The sequence below is a fragment of the Zosterops lateralis genome, assembly GCF_965231275.1.
Source record: "Zosterops lateralis genome assembly, chromosome: 31".
Classification (NCBI taxonomy): Eukaryota; Metazoa; Chordata; class Aves; order Passeriformes; family Zosteropidae; genus Zosterops; species Zosterops lateralis.
In genome coordinates, this window is record NC_139791.1 from 619,038 (window position 1) to 633,941 (window position 14,904).

General features: G+C 45.4%; 1 protein-coding gene across 1 annotated transcript; it reads left to right on the forward strand.

Moving 5' to 3' along the window:
- Positions 1-2,802: 2,802 nt before the first annotated feature.
- Positions 2,803-14,734, forward strand: BCL3 (BCL3 transcription coactivator; the record flags this gene model as incomplete). The annotated part of the gene is made up of 8 exons (XM_083880785.1): positions 2,803-2,828; positions 3,334-3,442; positions 4,485-4,716; positions 6,305-6,393; positions 8,173-8,250; positions 11,736-11,903; positions 13,918-13,993; positions 14,430-14,734. 8 exons carry the CDS (start codon positions 2,803-2,805, stop codon positions 14,732-14,734), a joined length of 1,083 nt encoding a protein of 360 aa, XP_083736911.1.
- Positions 14,735-14,904: the final 170 nt, after the last annotated feature.

The following is a 14,904-nucleotide window of genomic DNA, read 5'->3' on the forward strand; positions in this document are numbered from 1 at the left end:
CCCCCAAAAATTCCACCTGGGAACCCCAAAAATCGGTCTGGGATACCCCAAAATTATCCCTGGGAATGCCCAAAAAATCCCCCAAAAAATCCCCCAAAAAATCCCAAAAAAATCCCAAAAAATCCCCAAAAAATTCCCAAAAAAATCCCCCCCCCAAAAAATCCCCAAAAAATCCATCTGGGAACCCCCAAAAAAACACCCCAGAAACAAAAAAAAAATCCACCTGGGAACCCCCAAAAAATCCACCTGGGAAGCCCCAAAAATCACCCCGAGAAACCCCAAAAATCCACCTGGGAACCCCCCAAAAAATACCCCCAGGAAGCCCCAAAATCACCCCGGGAATTCCCCTAAAATAACCCCGGAAACCCAAAAAAAATCACCCCGGGAATGGCCCAAAAATCACCCCAAAATCCCCCAAAAATCCACCTGGAAACCCTAAAAAATCCCAAAAAAATCCCCCAAAAAATCCATCTGGAGGCCCCCAAAAATCCCCTCAAAAAAATCCCCCAAAAAATCCTCATGGGAACCCCCCAAAATCACCCCGGGAATTCCCACTAAAATAACCCCAAAATCCCCAAAAAAATCACCCTGGGAAGCCCCAAAGAATTACAAAAAAAAAATCCTCATGGGAACCCCCAAAAATCATCCCAGAAACCCCCAAAAAACTCCCTGGGAAACCCTAAAAAATCCACCTGGGAAGCCCCAAAAATCCACCTGGGAAACCCCAAAAATTAACTCTGGAAACCCTAAAAAATCCACCTGGGAAGCCCCAAAAATCACCCCGGGATGCCCCAAAAATCACCCCAGAAACCCCCAAAAAATCCACCAGGGAACCTCCAAAAATCAGCCCTGGACACCCCCAAAAATTACCCCAGAAACCCCAAAAAATCCCCCTGGGAACCCCCAAAAATCACCCCAAAAACCCCCCAAAATCTGGGTGGGAACCCCCCAAAAATACCCTCAGAAACCCAAAAAAATTTACAAAAAAAATCCTCCTGAGAACCCCCAAAAAATCCACCTGGGACCCCCCAAAATTCACCTGGGACCCCCCAAAATTCACCCGGGACCCCCCAAAATTCATCTGGGATCCCCCAAACCCACCTGGGACCCCCAAAATTCATCTGAGACCCCCCCAAAACCCCCCAGGACCCCCCAAATCTCACCTGGGACCCCCCAAAATCAACCAGAACCCCCCAAAATTCCTCCGGAACCCCCAAAACTCCCCAGGACCCCCCAAATCCACCTGGGACCCCCCAAAACCCACCTGAGACCCCCCAAAAAAATCCCCAAAATTCCTCCAGAACCTCCAAAATTCACCTGGGACCCCCCAAAAAACCCCAAAATTAACCCGGGACCCCCCCAAAACCCCCCGGGACCCCCCAAAATTTGGTGGGAACCCCCAAAAAACCCCCAAAATTCACCCGGGACCCCCCTAAAGTCCCCCCTCCCCCCCCCCCCCCGTGGGAACCCCCGCGGGGAATCCCCCGAGCCGCCGGTGACGTCACTGGGGAAGCCCCGCCCACTTCCGGCCACGCCCCTTTACGGGAACAGCGCGGGGGGAGGGGCGGGAGGGCCCTGCCCATCCCCCACCCGGCTCGGGGGGGATTTGGGGGGATTTGGGGGCGTTTTGGGGGAAAAATGAGGGAAAAAATGAGGGAAAAAACGGGGAAATTTGGGGGAAAAAAATTGGGAAAAATCGGGGAAAATTTGGGAGAAAACTTGGGGGAAAATGGGGAGAAAATGGGGAGAAAAAAGGGAAAAATTGGCGAAAATTTTGGGGAAATTTGAGGGAAAATTGGGGAAAATTGGAGAGGAAAAATCTGGGAAAAATCTGGGAAAAAAATGGGGAAATTTGTGAGAAAATTGGGGAAATTTGTGGGAAAAATCGGGGAAAATTGGGAAAAAATCGGGAAAAAACCCGGGAAAAATCGGGGAAAAAACTGGGGAAAAATTGGGGAAAATTGGTGGAACTTGTGGGAAAAAACCTGGGAAAAATCGGGAAAAATTGGGAAAAAATCGGGAAAAAACCCGGGAAAAATCGGGGAAATTTGTGGGGAAAATGGGGAAATTTGGGGTAGAACGGGGGAAAAATTGGGGAGAAAAAAAAGAGAAAAATTGGAGGAAATTGGGGAAAAATTGTGGGAAAATTTGGGGGAATTGGACAAAAATAGGGAAAATTGGGGGAAAAAAACCGGGGAAATTTGGTGGAAAATCGGGGAAAGCTGAGGGGAAAAATGGGGAAAAATTGGGGGAAAATTTGAAAAAAAAAACCTGGGAAAATTGGTGGAAAATGGGGGGGGGAAAAACTGTAAAAATGGGCAAAAAAACACGGAAAAAACCGGGAAAAATTACGGAAAAAAACCCCAGAAAAATCGGGGAAAATTCTAGAAACACCGGTAGAAATTTGGGACACCAAAAAAACCTGTAAAATTTGTATAAAACCGGTGAATAAATTGAATTTTGTGTGTTTTGGGCAGGCCCCTGCACATGGCGGTGTTTTGGGGGCAGTTTGGGGAAATTTGGGGGAAAAAAAAGGGAAAAATTGGGGAAAAATGGGAAAATTGGGGGAAAATTTGGGGGGAAATCGGGGAAATTTGGGGGAAAAAAAAGGGAAAAATTGGGGAAAAATGGGAAAATTGGGGAAAAAATGGGAAAAAAAACTGGGAAAAATTTGTGGGAAAACTGAGAAAAATTGTGGGGGAAATTGTGGGAAATTTGGGGGGAAAAATCTGGGGAAATTTGGGGGAAAACTGGGGAAATTGGGGAAAAAATTGGGGGAAAACACGGAAAATTTGGGGAAAAATGGGAAAAACTGGGGGGAAAAACTGGTAAATTTTGGTGGAAAATTGGAAGAAAATCTGGGGAAAATTGGGGGGGGAAAAATTGGGAGAAAATTGGGAAAAATTGGGGAAATTTGGGGAAAATTTGGGGGGAAATTTGGGAAAAAAAAGGGAAAAATTGGGGAAAATTTGAGACAAAAAGGGGAAAAATTGGGGAAAAATCAGGGAAAAGCGGGGAAAAAAATGGGAAAATTGGGGAAAATTGGGAGAAAAACTTGGAAAAATTGGGGAAAAAACTGGGAAAAAATGGGGAGAAATTGGGAAAAACCGGAGGGAAAAAACTGAGAAAAATTGGGGAAAATTGGTGGAAAATTTGGAAAAAAATGGGGAAAAAACAGGAAAAATTACGGAAAAAACCCGGGAAAAATCTGAAAAAAAATCAGGAAAAATCGGGGAAAATTCTGTGAACGCTGGTAACATCTCATATTAAAAAAAACCCTGTAAAAGTTTTATAAAAGCGCTGAAAAAGATGAATTTTGTGTGTTTTGGGCAGGCCCCTGCACATCGCGGTGGCGCAGGGCGCGGTGGGCGCCGCTCGCCGCTTGGTGGCGCTGTTCCTGCGGGGGGGGCGGCACCTGGACGTTACCAACAACCTCAGACAGGTGACACACCTGGGGACACCTGGGACACCTGGGGACACCTGGGACACACCTGGGGACACACCTGGGGACACACCTGGGGACACCTGGGGATACCTGGAGACACACCTGGGACACACCTGGGACACACCTGGGGACACCTGGGGACACACCTGGGACACACCTGAGGACACCTGGGACACACCTGGGACACACCTGGGACACACCTGGGGACACCTGGGGATACACCTGGGACACACCTGGGGGCACACCTGGGGACACACCTGGGGACACACCTGGGGACACACCTGGGACACACCTGGGACACACCTGGGGACACACCTGGGGACACCTGGGGACACACCTGGGACACACCTGGGGACACACCTGGGGACACACCTGGGGACACCTGGGGCACACCCCTGTCACACCTGGTGCTGTCACACCTGTATCACACCTGTGTCAGTCACACCTGTGTCACACCTGTATCACATGTATCTCACCTGTCGCAGACTCCTCTCCACCTGGCTGTGATCACGGGTCAGGTGCCCCTGGTCACACCTGTCTCACCTGTCTCACCTGTATCTCACCTGACAGACCCCGTTACACCTGGCGGTGATCACGGGTCAGGTGCCCCTGGTGCTGTCACACCTGATGATGGTGCTGTCACACCTGTGTCACACCTGTGTCAGTCTCACCTGTCTCACCTGTCTCACCTGACAGACCCCATTACACCTGGCGGTGATCACGGGTCAGGTGCCCCTGGTCACACCTGTGTCACACCTGTGTCAGTCTCACCTGTCTCACCTGTCTCACCTGACAGACCCCGTTACACCTGGCGGTGATCACGGGGCAGGTGCCCCTGGTCACACCTGTCTCACCTGTATCTCACCTGACAGACCCCTCTCCACCTGGCTGTGATCATGGGGCAGGTGCCCCTGGTCACACCTGTGTCAGTCACACCTGTCTCACCTGTCTCTCACCTGTCGCAGACCCCGTTACACCTGGCGGTGATCACGGGCCAGGTGCCCCTGGTCACACCTGTCTCACCTGTCTCACCTGACAGACCCCTCTCCACCTGGCGGTGATCACGGGGCAGGTGCCCCTGGTGCGCCTCCTGCTGGCCCACGGGGCGTCCCCGATGTGCCCGGACCGCCTGGGCCGCACGTGCGCTCACCTGGCGTGCACGTGGCACCTGCCGGGGGGCGGGGCCTCGGCCACGTCACGGCCCCGCCTCCTGCGCGAGCTGCTGCGCGCGCCAGGCCCCGCCCCCGACCTGCAGGCCCGGGACTATGAGGGTGAGACATGGCGGGAAATATGGGGGAAAATATCCCAAAATTGGGGAAAAATGTCAAAAATATTTGGGGGAAATTGGGGAAAAATTGGGGGGAAATTGGGGAAAAAATTGGGGAAAAAATGGGGAAAAAATGGGGAGGAAATGAGGAAAAATGGGGGAAAAATTGGGGGAAATTGGGGAAAAATGGGGGAAAGACTTCCCAGAATTTGGGGCAAATTGGAAAAAAATTGGGGGAAAATTGGGGAGAAATGGGAAAAAAATTGGGGGAAAAATGGGGGAAAATTGAGGAAAAAAGTCCTAAAAAATTGGGAGAAATGGGAAAAAATTGGGGGGAAATTGGGGGGAAATTGGGAAAAAAATGGGGGGAAAAGTCACAAAAATTGGGGGAAATTTGGGGAGAAATTGGGGAAAAAATGGGAAAAATGGGGAGAAATTGGGAAAAACAGGGGAAAAACTGGGGAAAAATGGAGAAAATAGTCCCAAAAATTGGGGAGAAATTGGGAAAAATTTGAGAGAAAATTGGGAAAAAATTGGGAAAACATGGGGAAAAAAGTTCCCAAAATTGGGGAGAAATTGGGAAAAATTGGGGGAAAATGGGGGGAAAATTGGGAAAAAATTGGTGGAAAATTGGCAGAAAATGGTGGGAAATTGGGAAAAAAAAAGGGAAAAAATGGGGAAAAATGGGGAAAAAAAATCCCAAAAATTGGGGAAAAATTGGGAAAAATTTGGGATAAAGTGGAGGAAATTTTAGGAATATTTTTTTGGGAATTTTTGGGGAATTTTGGCCCTTTTCCCCAGGTCTGACCCTCCCCCATCATTGAGGGGCTCCAAAATTCGCAAATTTTAAAAAATGTTTGGATTTTTCCCTCAGTTTTAGGGATTTTTTTTTTTTAATTTTTTGGGGAATTTCTTTGAAAACTTTTTTCGGATTTTTTGGGGCATTTTTTTTTGTGGGGGGGAAATTTATTTGGATTTTTTTTTTTTAAATTTTAATTTTTGGGAATTTTTAGGAATTTTGGGGGGGGGAATTTTTTGGGATTTTTTGGGGAAGTTTTTGAGGATTTTTTGGGAGAATTTTTTTGGATTTTTTGGGATTTTTTTGAGAATTTTTTTGTATTTTTAGGGGATTTTTTTTTTCCTGGATTCCTTTTTGAATTTTTGGGAATTTTTAGGGATTTTTGGGGGGATTTTTTGGGAGGGAATTTTTGGGATTTTTTTTTTAATTTTTGGGATTTTTTTTTTTTTTCATGTTTGGGAAATTTGGGGGAATTTTTTGGGGAATTTTTTGGGGAATTTTTTGGTATTTTGGGGAGATTTTTTTTTTGTATTTTTGGGGGAATTTTTTTTTTGGAATTTTTCTGGAATCCTTTTGGAATCTTTTTGGAATTTTTAAGAAATTTTGGGGAGGGATTTTTTGGGATTTTTTGGGGGGATTTTTTTCATGATTTTGGGGGAATTTTTTTGTAAATTTTGGGATTTTTGGGGGGATTTTTTTGGGGATTTTTTAGGAATTTTTTGGGAATATTTAGGAATATTTTGGGACTATTTTTTTGGGAATTTTTTGGGAATATTTTGGCCTTTTCCCCCAGGTCTGACCCCCCTGCACGTGGCCGTGGCCTCGGGATCCCGCGACAGCGTCCTCGTCCTGCTCGAGCACGGCGCCGACGTCGATGCCGTGGTCGGAAATTCTGGGGAAATTTGGGGAATTTTGGGGAAATTTGGGAAAATTTGGGGATTTTTATGAATTTTGGGGGAATTTTTGAGATTTTTGGGAGAGTTTGGGGGGAATTTTGGGGATTTTTTGGGATTTTTTGGGGAATTTTTTGAGATTATTGGGGAATTTTCTTGGGAGTTTTTTTTTTATTTTTGGAGGGAATTTTGGATATTTTGGGAATTTTGGGGAAATTTTGGGGCGATTTGTTTGGGTTTTTTTATTTTTGGGGATTTTGGGGACTTTCGAAGGAATTTTTGGGGGATTTGGGGAAATTTGGGGAGAATTTGAGGCATTTTGGGAGGGATTTAGGGAATTTTGGGGAAATTTTTGTGAATTTTGGGAGGATTGGGGGAATTTGGGGGGATTTGGGAGGATTTTGGGGGATTTGGGGATTTTTTGGGGAATTTTTGGGGAGATTTTGGGGAAAACTTGAGGAATTTGGGGGATTTTGGGGGGATTTTGGTGGAATTTGGGAATTTTGGGGAGATTTTGGGGATTTTTGGGAGGATTTTTGGGGGGAATTTGGGGGATTTTTGGGGGGATTTTGGGGGATTTTTTATTTTATTTTTGGGAAATTTTTTTAAAATTTTATTTTTTATTTTGGAAGGGATTTGGGGGGGATTTGGGGAATTTTGAGGAATTTGGCGGATTTTGGGGGAATTTTGGGGGAATTTTGGGAATTTTGGGGAAGATTTGGGTGGATTTGGGGAAATTTTGGGGAATTTTGGGGGATTTTGGGGATTTTTAGGAACTTTGGGAGAATTTTGGAGATTTTTGGGAGGATTTTGGGGGGTTTTGGGAGGAATTTGGAGCAATTTTTTGGGATTTTGGAGAAAATTTTTTGATTTTTTGGGGGGATTTTGTTATTATTATTTTGGGGGGATTTGGGGAGGATTTTGGGCGGAATTTTTGCTGAATTTTGTGGGAATTTTGGTGAATTTTGGGGGAATTTTTTTGGAATTTTGGGGAATTTTTTGCTGAATTTTGTGGGAATTTTTTGGGAGCAAATTTTGGTGAATTTTGGTGAATTTTTGAGGGAATTTTGGGGGGAATTTTTTGGGGGGGATTTTGGGGAATTTTTTGGGGAATTTTTTGGGGAATTTTTGGGGGAATTTTGGGGGGAATTTTTTGGGGGGATTTTGGGGAAATTTCAGGGGAATTTTGGGAGATTTTGGGGGAATTTTTGGGGGATTTTGGGGAAAATTTTTTGAGGAAATTTTTGGTGAATTTTGTGGGATTTTTTTGGGAATTTTGGGGAATTTTTGTGGGAATTTTTGTGGGAATTTTGGGGAAAATTTTTGGGCATTTTTTTGGTATTTCGGGGGAATTTTGGGCGGAATTTTTTGGTAATTTTGGGGAATTTTTGTGGGAATTTTTGGGGAATTTTTGGTGAATTTTGTGGGAACTTTTTGGGAATTTTGGGGAATTTTTTGGGGGGATTTTTGGGGGAATTTTTGGGGAATTTTTGGTGAATTTGTGGGAACTTTCTGGGAATTTTGGGGAATTTTTGTGAGAATTTTGTGGGAATTTTTTTGGGAATTTTGGTGAATTTTGTGGGAATTTTTGGGGGAATTTTTGGTGAATTTTGGGAGAATCTTTTTGGGAATTTTTGGTGAATTTTCGTGAATTTTGTGGGAATTTTTGTGGGATTTTTTTTGGGAATTTTGTTGAATTTTCGGGGTTATTTTGGGTGTATTTTGGGGTTTATTTTGTGTTTATTTTTATTTATTTTGGACATTCCAGGACATCAAGAGCGGGCGCTCCCCGCTGCTCCACGCCGTGGAAAACAACAGCCTCGAGATGGCCGAGCTGCTCCTGCAGGTCTGGGGGGAATTTGGGGAAAATTTGGGGAAATTTGGGAAAATTTGGGGATTTTTTGGGATTTGGGGGATTTGGGGGAATTTTGGGGGTTTTTTTTAATTTTGGGGGGATTTTTTTTTAAATTTTTGAGGATTTTTTTGAGGATTTTTTTTTGGATTTTGGGGAATTTTTGGGGGATTTTTTGAGGATTTTTTTTTTGAATTTTGAGGAATTTTGTTTTTAATTTTTGGGGATTTTTTGGGGGGGAATTTTTGGGGAATTTTTGAGGATTTTTTGGGATTTTTTTTGAATTTTGGGGAATTTTTGAGGATTTTTTTGAGGATTTTTTTTTTTAATTTTGGGGAATTTTTGGGGAATTTTTGAGGATTTTTAGAGGATTTTTTGGGACTTTTTTTTTGTTTGTTTTTGGGGGAATTTTTGGGGAATTTTGGGGGATTTGGGGGAATTTTTGAGGTATTTTTGAGGATTTTTTGGGATTCTTTTTTTTTTTTTTGAATTTTAGGGAATTTTTGAGGATTTTTTGAGGATTTTTTGAGGATTTTTTTTTTGAATTTTGGGGAATTTTTTTTTTTAATTTTTGGGGATTTTTTTTTTAAATTTTTGGGGAATTTTTGGGGGGGAATTTTTGGGGATTTTTTTTGGATTTTGGGGGGTTTTGGGGGAATTTAGGGGAATTTGGGAAAATTTGGGGAATTTTTGGAAAATTTGGGGATTTTTTGGGATTTGGGGGATTTGGGGGAATTTTGGGGATTTTTTAAAATTTTTTTTTAATTTTTTTTAATTTTTGGGGAATTTTTGGGGATTTTTTGAGGATTTTTTGAGGATTTTTTTTTATTTTGGGGAATTTTTGAGGATTTTTTGAGGATTTTTTTTGTATTTAGAGGAATTTTTGAGACTTTTTTTTGAATTTTGGGGAATTTTGGGAGAATTTTTGGGGATTTTTTTTGGATTTTGGGGGGTTTGGGGGGAATTTGGGAAAATTTGGGGATTTTGGGGGGATTTGAGGGATTTTTGGGGATTTGGGGGAATTTTGGGGGGAATTTTTGGGGATTTTTTTTTGGGGGGGGAATATTTTTAAAATTTTAGGGGTTTATTTAATTTTGGGGATTTTGAGGGAAAATTTGGGGATTTTTGGGAAAATTTGGGGATTTTTGGGGAATTTTGGAGGGTTTGGAGGGATTTGGGGGGGATTTTGAGGGAAATTTGGAGGATTTTGGAGGGTATTTGGGGGAAAATTTGGGGAATTTTGGGGGATTTGGGGGAATTTTGGGGGGTTTTGGGGGGTTTTGAGGGAAATTTTGGGGATTTTTGGTAATTATTGAGAATTTTGGGGGAATTTGGGGGGATTTGGGGGATTTCGGGGGAATTTTTGGGGATTTTTTTGGGATCTTTTTTGGAATTTGGAGGATTCTTTTTTAAAAATTTTTGGGGATTTTTTTTTAGGCATTTGGGGGATTTTGGGGGAATTTTTTGGGATTTGGGGGAATTTTGGGTCGATTTTTGGGGTCATTTTGGGGTGATTTTTGGGGTTTTTGGGGTCAGATTTTGGGTCGATTTTTGGTTGGGATTTGGGGATTTTTTGGGGTCAGAATTGTGACGATTTCGGGGAGTTTTGGGTTTGATTTTTGGTCAGATTTTGGGTCGGAATTTTGACGATTTCTGGGAGTTTTGGGACGATTTTTGGGGTGAGTTTTAGGAAAATTTTTGGGGCGATTTTTGGGATTTTTGGGGCGATTTTTGGGATTTTTGTTCCCCGATTTCTCCTGATGATTTTGGGGCTCAGGAATTCCAATTTCGAGCCTCCCCTGACCCCAAATCCCTCATTTCCAGCGCGGGGCCAGCGTCAATGCCCAATCCTACATTGGGTGATTCTGGGTGGATTTTGGGGTGATTTTTGGATGATTTTTGGTGATTTTTGGGTGATTTTTGGGTGATTTTTGGGTGATTTTTTGGGATGATTTGGGGTCAATTTTGGGTCAGGATCTGAGGATTTTGGGGTTGATTTTGGGTTGGGATTTGGAGTTTTTGGGGTCAGAATTTTGACGATTTCAGGGTGTTTTGGGATGACTTTTGGGATGATTTTTGGGGCGATTTTTGGGGATTTTTAGGGCGATTTTTGGGATTTTTGGGACCATCTTCGGGATTTTTGTTCTCTGATCCCTCTGGGGGGTTTTGGGATGCCCCAATTCCAATTTTAGGGTCCCCTTGACCCCAAAATTTGGAAATTCCAGCGCGGAGCCAGTGTCAATGCCCAATCCTACGCCGGGTGCACGGCCCTGGGGATTTTGGGGATTTTTGGGGTGATTTGGAGGATTTTGGGGTTGGATTTTGAAGATTTTGGGGTCAGAATTTGGAGATTTTTGAGGTCAAATTTTGGGGATTTTGGGGTCAGATTTTGGGGATTTTGGGGTTGGATTTTGGGTTGAATTTTGGGTCAGATTTTGGGTCAAATTTTGGAGGATTTTGGGTCGGGATTTGGGGTTCTTGGGGTCAGATTTGGGGGATTTCAGGTCAGATTTTGGGCGATTTTGGGTCAGATTTTGGGTTGGGATTTGGGTCATTTTGGGTCAGAATTTGAGGTTTTTGGGATCAGAGTTTGGGCCGATTTTGGGTTGAATTTTAGTTTTTTTTGGGGGTCGATTTTGGGTTGGAATTTGGGGGCTTTGGGGTGGATTTTTGGGACGATTTTTTGGGATTTTTGGGGCGATTTTTGGGATTTTTGTTCCCTGATTTCTCCTGATGATTTTGGGGGTCAGGAATTCAAATTTCGGGGTCCCCCTGACCCCAAACCCCTCATTTTCAGCGCGGAGCAGCGTGAGCACCCAATCCTACGCCGGGTGCACGGCCCTGGGGATTTTGGGGATTTTTGGGGCGATTTTTGGGTGATTTTTGGGTAATTTGGGGATGATTTTTGGGGTCATTTTGGGGTGATTTTGGGTCAGATTTTGGGGTGATTTTGGGGTGATTTTTGGGCTGATTTGGGGTCAGATTTTGGGTTGATTTTGGGTCAGATTTTCAGGATTTTGGGGTCAGATTTTGGGTGAGATTTGGAGGGTTTTGGGGTCAGAATTTGGAGATTTTGAGGTCAAATTTTGGGGATTTTGAGGTCAGATTTTGGGTCACGATTCTGATGATTTTGTGGATTTTTGGGGCGATTTTTGGGGTAATTTATGGGCGATTTTTGGGGGGATTTTTGGGGTTTTTGGGGTCAGATTTTGGGTCGATTTTTGGTTGGGATTTGGGGATTTTTGGGTCAGGATTTTGACGATTTTGGGTCGATTTTGGAGTTGATTGGGGTCACAATTTTGACAATTTCAGGGCGTTTTGGGACGATTTTTGGGATGATTTTTGGGGCAATTTTTGGGGTGATTTTTGCAATTTTTGGGTTCTAATTTCTCCTGGGGGGTTTTGGGGGGTGGGGATTCCTATTTTGGGGTCCTCATTGAATTTTGGGCCTCCCCTGACCCCAAATCCTGTATTTCCAGCGCGGGGCCAGCGTCAACGCCCAATCCTACGCGGGGTGCACGGCCCTGCACGCGGCCGCGGGCCGGGGGCTGCTGCGGCTGCTGCGGCTCCTCCTGCGCTGTGGGGCCGACTGTGGGGTCAGGAACCTGCACAACGACACCCCCGCGGGCGTGGCTGCCAGTGCCCAGGTGAGTCATGGGGTCCAGGTGAGGTCACAGGTCATTTGGGGAAAATTTGGGGGGATTTGGAGCAATTTTGGGGGATTTAAAGGGGTTTAAATGGGATTTTTTTGGGAATTTTTGAGTATTTGGGGTCCTAAAACTGCTCAAAGATCCATCCCCAGGTGAGTCCTGGGGCTCAGGTGAGGCTGGGAGGGTTTACAGGTGATTTGGAGAAAATTTGGAGCAATTTGGAGCAATTTTGGGGGGTTTAAAGGGGATTTTTGGGGATTTTTTGGGATTTTTTGGGGATTTTTTGGGGATTTGGGCCGACTGCGGGGTCAGGAACCTGCACAATGACACACCTGCAGGTGTGGCTGCCAGTGCCCAGGTGAGTTCAGGGCTCAGGTGAGGTTTGGAGAGGATTTGGGGAAGTTTGGAGCAATTTTGGGGCGTTTAAAGGGGATTTTTGGGGATTTTTTGGGGAATTTTTGAGTATTTGGGATCCTAAAACTGCTCAAAGATCCTTCCCCAGGTGTGGCCGCCAGTGCTCAGGTGAGTCATGGGGTCCAGGTGAGGTCACAGGTCATTTGGGGAAAATTTGGGGGGATTTGGAGCAATTTTGGGGGATTTAAAGGGGATTAAATGGGATTTTTTTGGGGATTTTTTGGGGATTTTTTGGGGATTTTTTGGGGATTTCGGAGGATTTGGGGTCTCAAAATTGCACAGGGATCCCCCCCAAGGTGAGTCCTGGAGCTCAGGTGAGTCCAGGTGGGGCAGGTGAGAAATTTGGGGGAGATTTGTGGGGTTTAAAGGGGAAATTTGGGGATTTTTTTGGGATTTATTGGGGATTTTGGGGGTTTTTGGGGTCCTAAAACTGCTCAAAGACCCTTCCCCAGGTGTGGCTGGGAGTGCCCAGGTGAGTTCAGGTGTCCAGGTGAGGTTTGGAGAGGATTTGGGGAAAATTTGGGGAAGTTTGGAGCAATTTTGGGGGATTTAAAGTGGATTTTTAGGGATTTTTTGGGATTTTTTGGGGATTTTTTGGGGTTTTTTGGGGATTTTTTGGGGATTTTTTGGGGATTTTTTGGGGATTTCGGAGGATTTTGGGTCCCAAACCTGCCCAGGGATCCCCCCCAGGTGAGTCCTGGGGCTCAGGTGAGTCCAGGTGGGGCAGGTGAGAAATTTGGGGGGATTTTTGGGGCATTTTGGGGCATTTAAAGGGGATTTTAGGGAATTTTTTTGGGAATTTAGGGAGATTTTGGGGACATTTTGGGCGTTTAAAGTGGATTTTTGGGGGAATTTGGGGGATTTTGGGGGATTTTTGGGCAATTTTGGGGGATTTTTGGGGATTTTGGGGGATTTTTGGGGATTTTTGGGGGATCTTGGGGGGATTTTGGGGGATTTGGGGGCATTTTTAGGGTTTTTTTGGGGATATTGGGGTATTTTGGGGGATTTTTGGACAATTTTTGGGGATTTTGGGTCAGATTTGGGGAGATTTGGGGGAATTTGGGGGAAATTTGGGGATTTGGGGTCAAATTTGGTGAATTTGGGGGATTTTGGGGTTGATTTGGGGGAATTTTGGGAAGTTTTGGGAGGGATTTGGGGGGTTTTGGGAAATTTGGGAGTTTTTTTGGTGAATTTTGGTGAATATTGGGGGATTTGGGGGAATTTTGGTGAATTTTGGGGGATTTTGGGGCCAGATTTGGGAGAATTTTGGGGATTTTGAGGGATTTGGGTCCAGATTTGGGGAAAATTTGGGAAATTTTGGGAGAATTTGGGGGAATTTGGGGGATTTGGGGTTGAATTTGGGGGATTTTAAGGCAGATTTGGGGAAATTTTGGGGATTTTGGGTCAAATTTGGGGGATTTTGTGTCAGATTTTTGGGATTTGGGGGATTTGGGGTCAAATTTGGGGAATTTTGGGGATTTTGGGGTGGGAATTTTGGAGATTTAGGGGATTTGGGGTCAGATTTTTGGAATTTTTTGGGATTTTGGGTGGAAATTTTGGGGAATTTTGGTGATTTTGGCCCCGCCCCTCCCCCCAGGTGATCGACATCCTGCGGGGAAAAGCCTCGAGACCCCCCCAGGAGCCCCCAAATCCCCCCCGGGAACCCCCAAATGGTGAGACACAAATTTGGGGGGTCCTGGGGGAGAAATTCCCAAAATTTGGGGGAATTTGGGGGGAAAAATTCTGAATTTTGGGGGGATTTTGGGGGAAAAATGCCAAATTTTGGGGTATTTGGGTGGGATTTTGCGGTCTTGGGGGAGAAATTCCCAAATTTTGGGGGTTTTGGGGCAGAATATTCCAAAAATTTGGGAGATTTGGGGGAAATTTCCAATTTTGGTGGGTTTGGGGGGGGATTTTGGGGTCTTGGGGGAGAGATTCCCAAATTTTGGGGTCCCCGGGCGGGTTTTGGGGACGAAATTCCCGAATTTCGGGCCCCACATTTGGGAGGGTCCCCGAAAAGCCCCAAAATTCCCCAAATTTTGGGATTTTTCAGCTGAAAAAATTAAAACATCCCCAATTTTTCCTCCTCTGGCCTCGGCCCCTTTTCAGGCTTTACATCGGAAGCCCCGCCCACTTCCGGGTCTGCGGCCAATGAGGTTAAGGGGGCGGGGCTTCAACTACCAAGGGAAAGCCCCGCCCACCGACAGAGCAGGGACCAATCAGAGGCGGTGCTGGGGAGCCCCGCCCACCGACAGAGCAGGGACCAATCAGAGGCGGCGCTGGGGAGCCCCGCCCACCGACAGAGCAGGGACCAATCAGAGGCGGCGGTGGGGAGGCTCCGCCCACTCGGGGGGCGGGGGCAGGGCAGCATTAACCGCGCGCCGCCAGGGGGCGCCAACACCGGCCTGGCCTGAGGGGAAAATTAATAAAATTCATTAAAATAATGAACTGGGACAAACTGGGAGGGAACTGGGAGGGACTGTGATAAACTGGGAGGGACTGGGACAAACTGGGAGGGACTGGGACGAACTGGGAACAGTTGAAAGGAGCGCCGGAAAGCCGCCGCGGGGCACCATGGGAATCG